We start from the raw sequence: 14,513 nt of genomic DNA, 5'->3' as shown, positions 1-14,513 counted from the left end.
TATGTATGCGGATCCCGCTTTTGTTTCCTTCTATCGGGACTATACGCCCAGTCTACGTACATACGTGTGCGCGCGAGTAAATAACGACGACGGGAACGAGGAAAATAGAATCACGAACGACGATTGAAGGAAAGTGCAGTCGTAAAGGATAGGAAATGGCTTCGTACACACAGCCTTGTTGTACATACGCATATATAAATTTTTGATGGACGTGCGTACTCTGTCTACATTTATACAGAATCCCATCGAATTTGTGCGGCACTGAATTCCCGTTAAATCCACGCCGCGTATTATGTTGGAAAAATCTTATAAATATAAAGTGAATCGTACACAATTTTTTTTTTTACCTTAAAAAAAGAAAAACTCATTTATATAAAAAAAATAAGAGGGTTTACGGTCGTGTTACGTTACTTTTTCTACTGGAATAATTAACTAATATAAATTCGCGCATGATTTCCGCTTGAATGTTTAACGCGTTGAAACAAATTTAGGCAATCGGTGTGCGGAAAAACTGCTTTACATTTCCCTCGAAAAAATTTAGTCGCGAAGTAACTTGTATGTAAATATTTATTATTTTTATTATTTTCTAAGATGGCGAGAATAAGGAATACGTCGAGGAATTGACAATATTTTGATTATCCATTAATATAGATTATTTTAAGAAGACATCTCTTTAACATTAGAAACAGCTGCATTTACTTTGATGTTTGTTTGACATGCTTGACGCAAACTCGCCGTTGCAAATCAACAGAAGCATATTTCCTCTACAACCGAACCTCGATTACGACATTGAGATGTCGAAGAATGAAAGAACGCATTAGGGACGAAGAGAATTAGAGAGTTTGAGCCTCAGATCGCACGGCGTATATAAATCGTCTCTAAATCGTATTATATCGTCCAGAACTAATTACCCCGACCATCGGTTTGCTGCTGGGTACCTCCTGTACCAAATGGTTCTTCGCAAACGAAGCATCGAGAACGGAAAGAGGGACACGCGTGGAGACGAGACGATGAGAGAGGTCGGCGACTCGCTCGCCTGTCTAACGACGATCCTATCATCAACTAACGGGGCCCACGACTTTGCAAGTTTCGTGATCGTGACGTCGGTATGTCGTCGTCGGTTGTCGTCGTCGTCGTCGTCTCTTCTTGTTATCGGCATCGATGGCCCCCGTTGTCGATCACGATCACGTATAGCCTATGTATAGCCGGCCGAGCAACATTTTATTCGGCTATTCGTCTCGGTTTCGGCGAATAAGAGTCGGATCCATGCGGGCTTTTTGTTTTTTTATTTAATGGACAAGTGCGGAGATGGCAGCGAAAAGATTCATTCGATGACCGTGCCGAAAGGAAACTCGTGTCAAGAGACCATCAAAGCGTGACCGAGATCCTCTTTGCTCTCGGACGTCCACGTCTGACCGATTTCAAGTCGATCGAATTAACCTCTCCTCCCTTCATCCCGCCATACCCTAGCCTTCGGTCTAGGTAGAAGATTCTATTAAACTGACGTATACGTCATCTAACGTGATTTCGCGTCGCCGAAATCTCGCGATTAAATCTTTCGCGATTTAAGATCATAGAGAGAAAAACGTGAACGCGCGCAAGCGAGATAAGGGCGGGTTAAAGGTAGTAAAAAGAGTACTTTGTAGACGTCAAGCTGTCACGTACAGGTATATACTGCGCGCCAAGAAGGCCCGATTTTCTTGAGAAATTCGCCGTAAATGTTCGTCCGGTGCGTAAAATGCTCGGAGATCCTTTGCATATTCGCGCCCTGTGAATGCCTTTCTTCGCTTCTTAGACCCTCAGACGTACGCTAACGTTCCTTTACGTATCTTAGCGTACCGTTAGATTATCACGTGTGGTATCTCGAACAGGCGTTCATGATTACGGCGGCACAAAAGACGCGAACGTAAAACGAAGGCTAACAATGATTGCGCTCTCTTTGACTTTGGCACGTCTTGCTTTTTGGTAATTATCTGGCACGTGATGATTATGTAAAAAAAAAAAAAAATATTTCGCGTAGATTGTACGAGAGATCGTAAGACGTTTTTTTTATTTCCATTCGCCAGATGTTCGTAACACGAATTACAGTCGTCGCTCACGCAATTGGAACGCGATGCCATCTTTCAACCGAATCTGTTCCGGTCATATAGTTAGTTCTCGATGTAAAAACTGACACGGAATGAATTGCGCACGATTCATCCATTAGATTATTTTTATGCCATGCAAAGACTTCCAAGCACAGGTAAAAAGTATTAGAAGCGGTATATCTCATGGCGATAAAAGAATTTAGAAAAATTTATTAAAAGAAAATTAAAATAATTTTTAGTATAATAATACTAATAAGTTAATGAACATCATTACAAGAAATTATTGACTTTATATACTTTTATGGAAAAACATAAATATATAATGATATTATGGTAATAACGGTTGCACACAGATTGTACAGAATGCAATTATTGTTTTAATTGCTTTCTTTGTCAGTTAATAAAGATTTATTACTGACTACTTTGAGATACGTAGAATGATAATAATTGATTTTTTCGAGACATTATTTCAAGCACTGACTACGCAATTATAATTTATACACGCGTCCATTTTAGTTTCCTCATCTCGGAAGCAAATTACTTGGTACGCGTTATTCTTGACAGATGCGCTCGAAAAATATTACAGAACAATACTACTTCTCCATAGGTATAAGATCTCATTCCGCCATTTAATTAATGCCCACAAGTCCGACGTCTGCGGACGTATAGTTTATATTAATTACACCCCGGAAGATTCAATTAGTGCGTTTCTCATTACACTTACTTATACCGGGTATCCATTATTCATGAGGAACCACCGCGGTAGCACCCTCTGACAATGCACGTGATCCTTATAATTCATCGTTGGAACCAAATATATAGATGTACCTGACGTATACATATTTATCAATCTTCTCTTTTCTACACGAGCGAAATATGTTTTTGGAAACGAAAAATTTATTTCGATATGATATATAAAGAATATTTATTTATATCTTGTTTTTATATCCATCTATATTTTTAGTAGATAAAATATCAAAATTACAGTAAAATTTAAACTTTTATTCTTCACTCTCAACTATCTTGTTCAATCGTAACTATAATATTTGTGAAAATAAACTGTTACATATCTACATTAAATAGCGTAAATCTTTTGAGAAATGTTTAGAAACTCACTTTTAATCCTTCGATTAGATAAGACATTGAATTATTTCACACTAAAAAATTAAAAGACAAAAATAACAATCATACAATAAGTACAGAAATAATAACATAACATAATAACATAATAAATAACAATAAAAATAAGAAATTTACTACGATGCAGTGTACTCGAGATTTTTATCAACATTCCGACATTCTCCAAGTTAAATATATTCGCGTATGTGCCATAAAGGCATTCAACAGCGTCGGAAAAATAATAGGTCAAGAAATACTCGAGAAAAAGTGTACCTCAGACGACACCCAATATGTTGCTCCATCGGGTGTAGTCTCTCCTAGAAAAATCAACCACACTGAAAGTGCGAAAGCTGTTTCGTACTCTGCAAAAATTTAAATAAGATTCGAACACGCGAACGAAAACGGATGCAATTCCAGAGGTATTTGCCAGAGAGCACGAACTACTATTCGTGTTATTCGCTAAAGAAATCAATATCACTTGATGAAACGCCTTGTACAGAATTTATTTATTAACTTTACAAGTTTTACGCGTTTTGATTCGAGTTATTTTATTCAATTTCCGTTTGTCCGTTTTTCAAGCCGTATGTTTATTATAAACTACATATTTCTAAATATTTTTTATTTAGTGCAACAAAATGATACGCAATGCGTATATAATTGAATATGTATATAAAACGTAAAAAATGATTCGATGGAAAATATGTTGGAAATGTTTGGAAAAAATGAACGCGTATTATGTAAAATAATATTTGTGACAAATTGTTGCATGTGAAGGAAGCAAGTATTGTACAATTTGGTAGAGAATTTTCCGTATTTTTGCACGACTAAACATTATGACATTAAAAATTTCGTTTAAAATACATATTAAAATTAAATTTTTTCATTTACTATGTAGTAATACAGTGATCTGTACAATAATATTTGAATGATATTTGCATGCAAGAAAAAAATGCAATCAATATCTTATCACGAAAAAAGCAATTTACATTAAATTAACAAAATAATTATTTTATGCTTATATTTTTAACTGACGTGATAAAAAAGAAATATTTATTTTATAGTAAATTTATATTAATGTTCTTTCAAGTATACTTAATAGAGATCTTTAGATCTTTATCTTTGACATATATGCGAAATGTTCTTTTAACATTTACTATCTACAGAAATTAGTAGCGTACAATCTTTTGTACGCGTTATAGAATTCTTAATTAATTCGCGAAAAATTTATCTCTTTCTTAATATCTTTCCATTATTAATGTATTAATTAACGGATTAGACAGATGAAAAATTACACGTACGGTTTGTGGAGAACGTGTGATAAGCACATCGACCCGATTCTCACCGACGTGAGTACCGGACGACATCGTCTATTATCCTTCACGTTTTGTTTCGCTTATTTTCATCCGGTAGATCAAGGCAATTGGTACCGCAGGCATTGTACAGAAAATTATCGCGCTTCGCCCAAAGCGATCCTTACATTACACAAAATGTTTGTACGAGACTGATGTGAAACGATCTTAACATACTTCGGTTATCCTATGAAGCGCCGTAATTGCGCAAAACAACAAGAAGATGCGCTGGACCTCGAGGCTTGCTCATCCCACATGTACATATGGAAATCTAATTTTAATGATAACGGATCAAGAAATATTACTGCATCTCGATTCTCACTCCCCTTTCTAAATATTGTACTACTGTTAATCATTTATTTTATTTACGAAAAATAATGATATTGTTTTGTAAAATCTATTAAAGCAATATTATTAATTTTACATATACACGGTGTATAATTAAACACCATGAAATATTTAAAACAAAGTTCTTGCAGTAGAAACTAATCCTTTTTATCGTCATTGTAGAACGTTCTTAATTAACGTTTGTGTGTCATAAGGCAATTCAGGAGCCTGTGTCCCGTAACATTTCCTTCGTAAAAAAAAAAGTTTGCATACACCTCAGAACATTTATCGAATGGGTTAGCCTCGGGAGTCTGCTAGCATTGGCGCATACTACATAATCGATATTTCTTACTACAATCTTTAGAAAGATACGATAACGATTCAATCCTACCTGGATTGCTGTCGGCGTTAGAGCTGAATAGGACGCATAGGCCCGTCTCGTAGTTGACCGCCTGACAGGAGTCGTTTGCCTGACAGGTCTCGAGGCAATCGGTGAGCATCAACGTGCCCGGTATGGACTCGAGCATGTTTGTGGGCGCGGTGTATACGTAGCCGGTTACCAGCTCGAAGCCAACCATCTCGGGATCGCATTCGTCCGAACCCGCGGACGGCCCGGTGTAATCCGGGCCGGAGAGACCGGACGGCACGGACGGCGGCGACAGGTCGGCCGCGTGCGTCGATTGCGCGGAAACCGCGTGACCGTACCTCGAGGCGGTTTGCAACAGCAAAAGTAACGCGACAAGTTGTCGACGATTGTACGATCTCGTCATTGTCGCACCTCGTTTAGACGCTCAAAATGCAATAACGTCTCAGACGTGTGTAATCTGTAACAAAAAATTTTACATGACATTATTTATTGTTCGAAGAATGAGATATTGATTATATATCTTATTGAAAAAGGACTGTAAACTCTGATCTCTTGAGGCATGAAATAATTTGAAAAGCAAATATTAAATCATTAAAGACTAGACTTATTATATTTGAAGAAATAAAAAGATATGAAATGATTTTTTTCCCCACACTCTTGACTATCTTCTCATTTAATTTCAGAAATATAAGAATCCAACAGGTTTTTACATTTTCTAGATTTATATAATACTATATTATTATACACGAAAAATGTACACGTTTCATTATGAAAAAAAAAAAAAATTTTAATATTTATTTTTCCCATTATGATATTATGATTAATAATTTAAAAAAGAAGTCAAGAATAAAGGGAAAATAATACACAAATATTATTGTGTTTGTTGAATCTCGTAGCATATTTAACGACATTTAATTATTGAATTAATAATAGTTTTTTAATTTGCTTTATAATTAAATGTAGAATAAAACGACTGTATGCAACATCTTAAAGCATTTTGCTCGATCGTTTTTTTTTTCTTTTTTTTGTTATGGGACTATATTTTAGATTGCTTAAGTGAAGGTTTCAATCCTCTGTCAGATCGAATAAAGGGGAATTAACGGAGGTAGGAATTAACGGGATGGAATGTTATGCCGTTGGTCAAGTGTCGTGCTGTTCTTGTTAAAGAACGGGAACGGGAACAGTAGATTGGAAAATAAGGTTCGTGCCCGCATTAATAACGCGAGCTGGGGCAAGAATGTTTTTAATGACGACAAGTTCTCAGGAATTCTGCAAAGTCTCAGAAATAACGTAGAAATTTCGGAATGTTCGGTTAATGACATTGAGATAGTGTACACTTTTAAACGGCAATTTTAAAAAGTATAATCTTTAGATATACGTACAAGTTTTATAGAAATCAATTAACACCTTAAAATGATTCCATTAACTGATACATTTTCACACTACGATATACGGATTAGTGTGCTTTTATAGAATTTTATTAGATTTTAAAATATTTTCGAGAGTTAGAAGATATAAATATAAATACGATTTTTATAAATCTGTTAATACATTTGCATTCATTAATATAATGAACATTACATCATAAAATCGGATGAATACGATACGAAAAAATTAAAATGGCAATGGAAATATTAAAAACGCATAACTAGTAACGGTTACGGTAATAAATTGGGAATCATTCATATTTCCGTTTTACCCCGTTGCATATATTGTGCAATAAATAACAGCGCGTCCCGCATATGCGGGAATTTAAATCGCCGGATACTTTCGTATGACCACTATGACCCCATGGAATCGTGCGGCGATCCGCGTAAACTCTGGCAATTTTGCCGAAAATAGCAATGAAATGCAACATCGTATTTCGCATCAAGCGCGCGCGCGTGTTTCTACGCGTGTATTGTACGTGTTGTTAAAAAATAATTGCACCGACGCACATTATCGATCTATTATTCGATACACAGTCAAATTCCAGGGGGACACATACCTGATCGTACAGTTGGGAGGACACGTTCGATATATCGATGTGGAATTTTGCGGGAGGCGAATCGTCCGGCGATCTGCCGCGGGCGCGATGTCGCACGCTTGCGATTCGGCGGCGCTTGTATCCTGGCACTCTTGCGCCGTGCAAAGGCGAATTCCACGGGCACCTTTCTCACGGGGGATCGCGTCGAGAAAGCGCGCGCGAGCGAGCTTGAGAGTGGCCGTTAGCGCACAATATGCTGAAACGGTACACACAAACGTGGGCTAAGCTGTTGGCGCGACCGAGAGAGAAACGAAGAGGGAGAGAAAGAACGAGGGAGAGAGCCGAAGAAGAAAAGACGGATTATTTTTGTTTATCGCGCATGGTGTAACCACGACGAAATCACAGACGCACGCCGCGATTCGCGATGGTAATGCGGGAGATTTCGCGAACGCCGCGGTCCCGCTCACTGGAGATATAACTATGTCGGCCGACTGCCTCTTAGGCACTGTGTACACCTGGCCGTGTAGCTTTCTTCCACGAGCGACCGAAGACGTCTGCCGGAGGGGACCGAAACCACTGCGGCTCTAAGGAGGACAGAACGGTACGCACACAATTCGATCGTGTCGGTACAACACCATTGAAAACATCACCGCCGGTCTCTTCTCCTACCTCCTCTTTCTCTTTCTCTTGATCGGCCACCTCGCGCTATCCCCGCCCAGATTCCCCGCGTTCACACTTCCCTCTTTCCGTCCTTTTTACATTCTCGGTCAGATCGGTGAAGTCATGCCACCGCTTCGAGACTCGATGAGAGGCCCGACTCTCGCGGTTGACAGCACGATTTCAACGGACCCTAAACCTCCATTGCCGCCCACCTACTTTAAAATCTTCCACGATCGTACATTCAACGGAGTTTCTATTTCGCACGATGACGCTTACATTATATACGCGCTCACGCCTGGTAAGCCGTGACATTTTACGCGTTAAGTCATACGCTGACAGGGATTTACTAGCCCCTTGACGTATCCTCTTATTCTCTTTTAGAATACGCAGTCTTCGCCATCGTTTATATTTGATACGTTCTCTTTCGCTTGTTGACAGTTAAGATACCACGAGTGAAGGGATCTGACAGCGAATAACTAAACGCATTATCGCCCGACTGTTCTTTACCACGGTTCTACATAACCGTGAGAGATAATAGGGTGTATTTTTTTCTTTCATATTGAATCTCGGATCCTAGCCCAATTCTTTCGCGACATAACGGACCGGTCGCCTCAAGGGTTCATCGTCGAATCCATCAGAAAGTTAATTTATTTTGCAATTGCGTTTCTGCCGTGAGAGCGGCATTGTTTATAAATTCGTCGCCTGCCACGTCAACGGATTCACGCGGATTTATGCGGCCGCAAACTTTTGCCGCACTCACACATATCGATAATCCGTGTGGCAATTTTGAAGATACGAATATTGGATGATTGCGTTTCACAGATAGTATAAATGTATAGCTGCATATACTAGCGAGAGCCACGCTGCAAGCTTGCTATATACACTTGCTAGGAACCGACAGAAACGTGTGCTACACGCCCGACTAGCGAGGATAATTTGCGAGGAAACGAGACAGAGTCTACGGACGCGAGGTGTTCTATGTCATTAGTCGGTACCTGTTGCAGTCGTGGAAGACTCGCGGAATGAGCCGATGATGCGTGTCGGGTAAAATAATAATTATGTCGCGCGAGAGAATCTACGCATACCAATCCGAGGAGTCGCTACGAAATGCGCGGTGAAATGAGCAAAGAAGCGGGGACAAGAGAGGGGAAAAGCAGGGATCGGTCCTTTAAAGAGAACAAAAATTGAATGTTCACGTGCGAACAACGCGACCTGCAGCCAGGCGTCAATGTCTTCGTGGAAACGATCGGCGCACGGTGAGCTTCCACCGCGAAATGCGCGTGAGAAAAAGAGAAAAAAAGGAGAAAGAGAGAAGGAATGAAAGAAAGAAGACGGGGCAGAGTGGGGAGGGAAAGACGGTTGACGGAAGGGGGACCAGCGCTTCGTACCAGGTGCCTATACCATCGCGTCACCATGGCGGAATAACGGTTCCTGGATGTCCCATCGGGTTCAATCGCAATCGGCTATCTTGCGCCGCGGAATTTTGCGGGGAAACGACCGATTCACCGCAGCCATCGATTTACGAGCGGCCGCTATCCGTTCGCCCTTGAGTACCAATCGATCCGATGAATCCTCCTCCTCCTCGCCTCCCTTCCTCACCTTTCCCCTTCACGCCATAATTTCGCGATCGTGCGCATCTTGCGAACGTCCTCCGATAAAGAGGACAGCGACAGTCTTACGTCGTCGACTACCAGGTTTTGCGAGCACCATTGGAATTACGTTCGAGGAATTACGAGTTAGAGATGGTGTGACCGAACGAGACGCTCGCTTCCCGCAGAATCTAAGGAAACGATCGATCATCACGATATAGCCACCGATTAGTCAACCTTGCGGTTAATAAACGTTGCAGAATAGTCTGGATGTTATTAACGTGCGCGCGTTAGTTATTATTAATAAAGTAATATTAAAGTGCGTATCGGGACGGAGCACGTAAGAAGTACGATCACGCAGCGCGATAAGATAATTACTATCGGCAATCGGTGGCAATGGCATCAACGCAGCACGCAACACACGCGCGACGCAAGGCTGTGCATACGTGTACGCGTATACATTACGGAGCCGATGCATTAACTTGTATAAACCGCTCCGGACGGACCGAAGCGATCCTTATGGAAATTGAACGGATAACCAGTACTTACTTCTGTTGGATTTGTTGCACCGGGCGTTGCGGCTATATCACTCGTCGATTACGCTTCGCGTGTTCGATCAAGCTTCGTTTTTCCGTCTTCTATTTCCCAGATGTAACAGAGGCGTGAGAAGCCGATCGATCAATTACAAAAAAAAAAAAAGAAAAAATGTCTCTTCTGCCAAATATGTTACGAGGTTACGGCGAGAGGTGACTCACGTGACTTACGCGGGTGACTCGCACCGACATTAACGGGCACGCGACTTATCACATAACGGCGTAAGACCGTTCTCGATACCCGTTCTCGGTCAAGCGGATTCTCAAAGTTATGCAGAAGGTTATAAGAGTGCCGCGCACATTCGTGAGTGTGCGCGCCACGTCGTGAATTCCACGGTACGTTCGGGCACGTACGATCTCCTTAGATTTATGGTCGCTATTCGCATCGTGTTAAGAAAGTCACAGAGTGATTTAATTCTTACCACTTTATCACACGAGACTCTTTCTTTGAGCTAGTGTTAAATTTCTAATTCTCGCCACTTGTCTCTACGTGAGTTAGATGTACAGCTAGAGAGAAGTGGTATATATCGTATATATGTATATGAATTTTTATGGAATATGTATGTGAATTTTTATGGAATAACGTTTTATTAAAAGCACGTTGAAACTTTTATACCGTTTATCCATCGAATCGTTCTCTCTTTGTCTCTCTTCCCTCCTCTCTCCCATTCCCGTTTCCATATACTCGAGCACTTGATTAAATTTAATTATTGGAGTGCATATCGGCGCGCAAAGGCTCGTTTATATCGTTTATCTATAACATCTCTTCGATTGATGTACTCAATCGGAAGCTCAATCTACTCTCGCGTAATTCGGAGGGCAACAAGATAGCACGGTCATTGTCGACTATGCTCGAAAATTCACCGGTAATCTCTAAGTCCCCGTTCAGTTCGCCATGCCGTGTCTCGAATACCAGACGGACGGATAACGTCTCTCTTCGGAGATCGTCGCGACGTATGTATGCACGTAGAGACGGGAGCTCGTTACGTAATTATTCGATGCTCGACGTCGGGACGTGTGTGCAGTCACGGTCTCCCTGAAAGCCGGCATCTCCGTGCATCGACTACGTCATTTTAAAGCAATACCGACGAGAGGCCTTTAAGCGCGCTCTTGCTGGCATCAACCGCCGGTTTGTAACCGGGCCTCGGTTGATCGTCGATCGGCACAACGGCAGCGCCGCGAGTCCCGCGGAATCGAGCCGGGGAAGCCTCCGTTAATGGTACGTTCCGTGTTCAGGTTCGACGCGCTGTGCGTCGACCAGGAAAATGCGAAGAGTCGGATAACCAGGAAACTGGTTTATGCGTGGCTGCGCTCTGTGTGGCTCTTTAAGTAGGTATCTACTACCATCTTCATAACCGCGGTGCGCGGGTACACACACATACGCTGACATCATCGGTGGGAGTGAGACAGAGACGCGCGAATAGAATGGAACAGAGTTGGAAGGAGAATTAGATAGAACACGAGAAAGCGGTTAGATAGAACAGGGAGAGACGGGGGGTAAAGAACGAGGAGAAGGAGCGGTGAAACGACGCGGATAAGCTGCCACGGCGCGAGCTCTATGAGCATAAACGAACACTCGGAAGGCAGGATGGAAGGAAAGATGAAACGAGAGAAAAGCAAATCGCAGGAAGGCCCTATGGCTATGGAACTTGGCGAACGAGCGACTTAAGGATGACACGTCTCTATCTCTCGTCCTCTCTCTCTCTTCTCTCTGCTATGGCTTTATCTCCACGTGTCTACTGAGATACTGTCGTGTCCGCTGATGAATCCGTCGACGATGGAAGGTAGAGACGGGCGATTTCGGAGAAGCGGACGAGCCCTTTGCCGCTTGCGAGGCAACGTGGTAATTAAACTTTGGTCGCATTACGCTAGTATCTCGCTCCATTCTCTGCACCTCAAACTTGTTCTCGCTCGAGCGCGCGAGAACGTTTCAGCGAAGTGTCGCCGAGAGATTGATGGTGGTCCAACGCGGTAATCCCTCCCATTCCTCCTCCCTTCTCCCTTTCTCTCTCTCTCTCTCTCTCTTTTATCCGCGTTGCCTCTAGGCCTCTAGCGCGGTGCTGCGCTTGATTTCCACGACGTGTCGTGCCTTTCCTGGTTCTGTCCTCTCTCGGTGGTTCTCTTATCGCGACGGCGCAGGGAAGGTGGCGTGTTGCGACTCGTGCGTTCAATCGTGATAGAAGATCTTGTCACGAGCCTGAGAGCGGCATTACGATCCGCAAGTCCGAGTCTCTATATCGCATTCGCTTGCACGCTCATTGCGTGAAGCGGTTTATTTGCATAGAGGCTAATGCGCCGGGGTGGTAGCGTCTCGTAACTTTTTTTTTTTTTTTATTTCTCCCTTTTTCTTCTATCCCTCTTGTGGGATGCGGGTTGACTGGCATGGTAATACTAGTCTCGATTCAGTATTCGAAGCAGCATGCGTACGTATCTGCTTCGCGAAGACCTCTTCGCGCTATACGCAGGGAAAGGAAAAATTTGTGTGTCAATGCACTTTTCTTTCTCGCGAATAGCGCGTTATCGAATCTTTCATTCAAATGACGAGCGTCCATTATAGAAGCGTAGCTGAATTTGAGAGAGGTGAGTGTATCCCACGAAAATGTACCCCATTGAATTTTCTACTGCATGAATTTGTCATGCTTCGTAAGGGTCGGCGCTTAGATTGAGATGAAATCGATCCGAGCCGTACTTTTCACGATATGCGCAAAATGGGCGCTCCGTTGTGTGTATGACAAAACAGCATCTTCTAACGCTGCTGAATAATACTTACGTTGTGTCTCGTCTAACAGGGACGAGCAAGTAGAAATGAGCCGCCGCTAGACAGACGCGTTCGCGCAAGGTCGTGAGACACCTGTGAGCTTACCTGCGAGTGAATCGACGGTTACGCGCGCATAATAGAACTACCGCTCTCTGATTGTCATTACCGTTGCCTTACCACGCTCATCACCTTCGCACAGTTGCGCACGCGGGTTTACTGCACTCGATGATTCGCGCTCGGCATGGGGAAAACTTTGATTGAAGATAAATCGCCGAGAAATATAGTTTGACGCGATCCTTCGCGTACGATGATCCGCCTTTTTCAATTTTAACCACGTGACGTAACGTAATATTTCTTACGAGAATGTATCAAACAATTATTGTCTTTCGGAATCACGTTACTTACTGTAGTTGGAGAGAAGGCTAATTAACGATGCTCGTGGATTGGACAGAATGGATTCGCTACGAGAAGCAGAGGTAAGCGAAAGAGAGATGGAGAGAGGCGGGAGCGACAACCGGTAGCAATTAACCCACCCCTCTATGTACGATCGATAACCGCGACGAAAGCTGTTGGATCGTCGAGCGTAAATCTTGACGACGACGACGACGACCGCAACGACAACTACTTTCTCGATCGTGCAGAACATAAGTTCAGGACTATGCTCGATTTACCGAATCGTTCCGCCCGTATCTTAGTTAAGCGGCGCTCCACTGACTCTTCTAAGGGAATCGATCCGCCAGCCTATGACGCTTCGAGACTCTTCTCGAGGACTCCCTTTGAAAGCTTCTCTACGACTCGCGTTCTCAGGATGAACGGTAACAGCGATTGCAGAGAAACGTCGTATCGTTCTCTAATCGTTATCGGTGAATGCCGCGTAACGTTTAAAAGATGGAAAAGTTTATTGGCAGAGATCACTGCCGACACTTTGCCGATAATTAACGCTTCAACTGCGCACTATCTAGTTTCAAACTCTCGTAGCTCAGGGCTGTTTTGCAATTTCGCATTCAGAAAGATTAAGCGGATTACAATATATCGATCGTTATATTCACACGTAATAATGTGAAATATTTCACATTACATCGAAGATGTTACATGTCATTATCGGACTTTATAGTAAGTCATTTACGAACCATTTGTTCTCTACCTTAATTTATAAAATACAAGATCATTAATTATTTCCGGTTTTTAAAAATTACTAATTAGCAATTAACTCTCGTATTTTTCTTACATTAATTATAATGTAGTTTATTCTAAATTTGCAACATTAAACCCTGTTTTAATGTGCAATATTCTCGAAATATATAATACGCTATTACTTTACATTATATAGAGAAATTATAGTAAATGAGATAATAATTTGCATTAGATAACCATGATATATAATATATTACAGCTTTATGTAATGCATTAGCTGGGACGTTCGATCTGTTTATGTAATGGACGTTATATACATGGCAAAATATATACATATGCTAGTTGCCTCGCAAATTTGTGCTAACAACGGTTAAATAATACATTTCCATTTTACATTTTATCTATGCGCATTGTTAATGCTTCTCACACAATATACAATTTAATATATTTAGCAATTTTAAAGATCCTAATTTGTCGACCTTCATCTGAAGTGGTAATGGGTCGATGTAACACAACAGAATAATACAACTCCTATATTACGATTGTACAAACGAGATAGATATT

At 41.6% G+C, this 14,513-nt stretch overlaps 2 protein-coding genes across 5 annotated transcripts in view; one reads left to right on the top strand and one right to left on the bottom strand.

Moving 5' to 3' along the window:
- LOC126859341 (autophagy-related protein 16-1) overlaps positions 1 to 14,513 on the top strand; it is a 382,369-nt gene that overhangs the window by 215,860 nt on the left and 151,996 nt on the right. The window lies entirely within an intron of this gene.
- LOC126859335 (uncharacterized) overlaps positions 1 to 14,513 on the bottom strand; it is a 164,164-nt gene that overhangs the window by 58,130 nt on the left and 91,521 nt on the right. The window contains exons 1-2 of one of the 2 annotated variants that reach the window (XM_050610472.1): positions 7,237 to 7,818; positions 5,274 to 5,706 (exon numbers count right to left, since the gene is read on the bottom strand). In XM_050610472.1, coding sequence (XP_050466429.1) covers positions 5,274 to 5,652 — 379 coding nt within the window. In that variant the 5' untranslated portion in view covers positions 5,653 to 5,706; positions 7,237 to 7,818. Of the gene's footprint in view, positions 1 to 5,273; positions 5,707 to 7,236; positions 7,819 to 14,513 lie in introns of those variants that run through there. The other variant, XM_050610471.1, reaches the window with a different exon arrangement.

The sequence above is a fragment of the Cataglyphis hispanica genome, chromosome 3 (assembly GCF_021464435.1).
Source record: "Cataglyphis hispanica isolate Lineage 1 chromosome 3, ULB_Chis1_1.0, whole genome shotgun sequence".
NCBI lineage: Eukaryota > Metazoa > Arthropoda > Insecta > Hymenoptera > Formicidae > Cataglyphis > Cataglyphis hispanica.
Note: the sequence above shows the minus strand (reverse complement) of the source record. Positions and strands in the feature narration are given on the sequence as shown.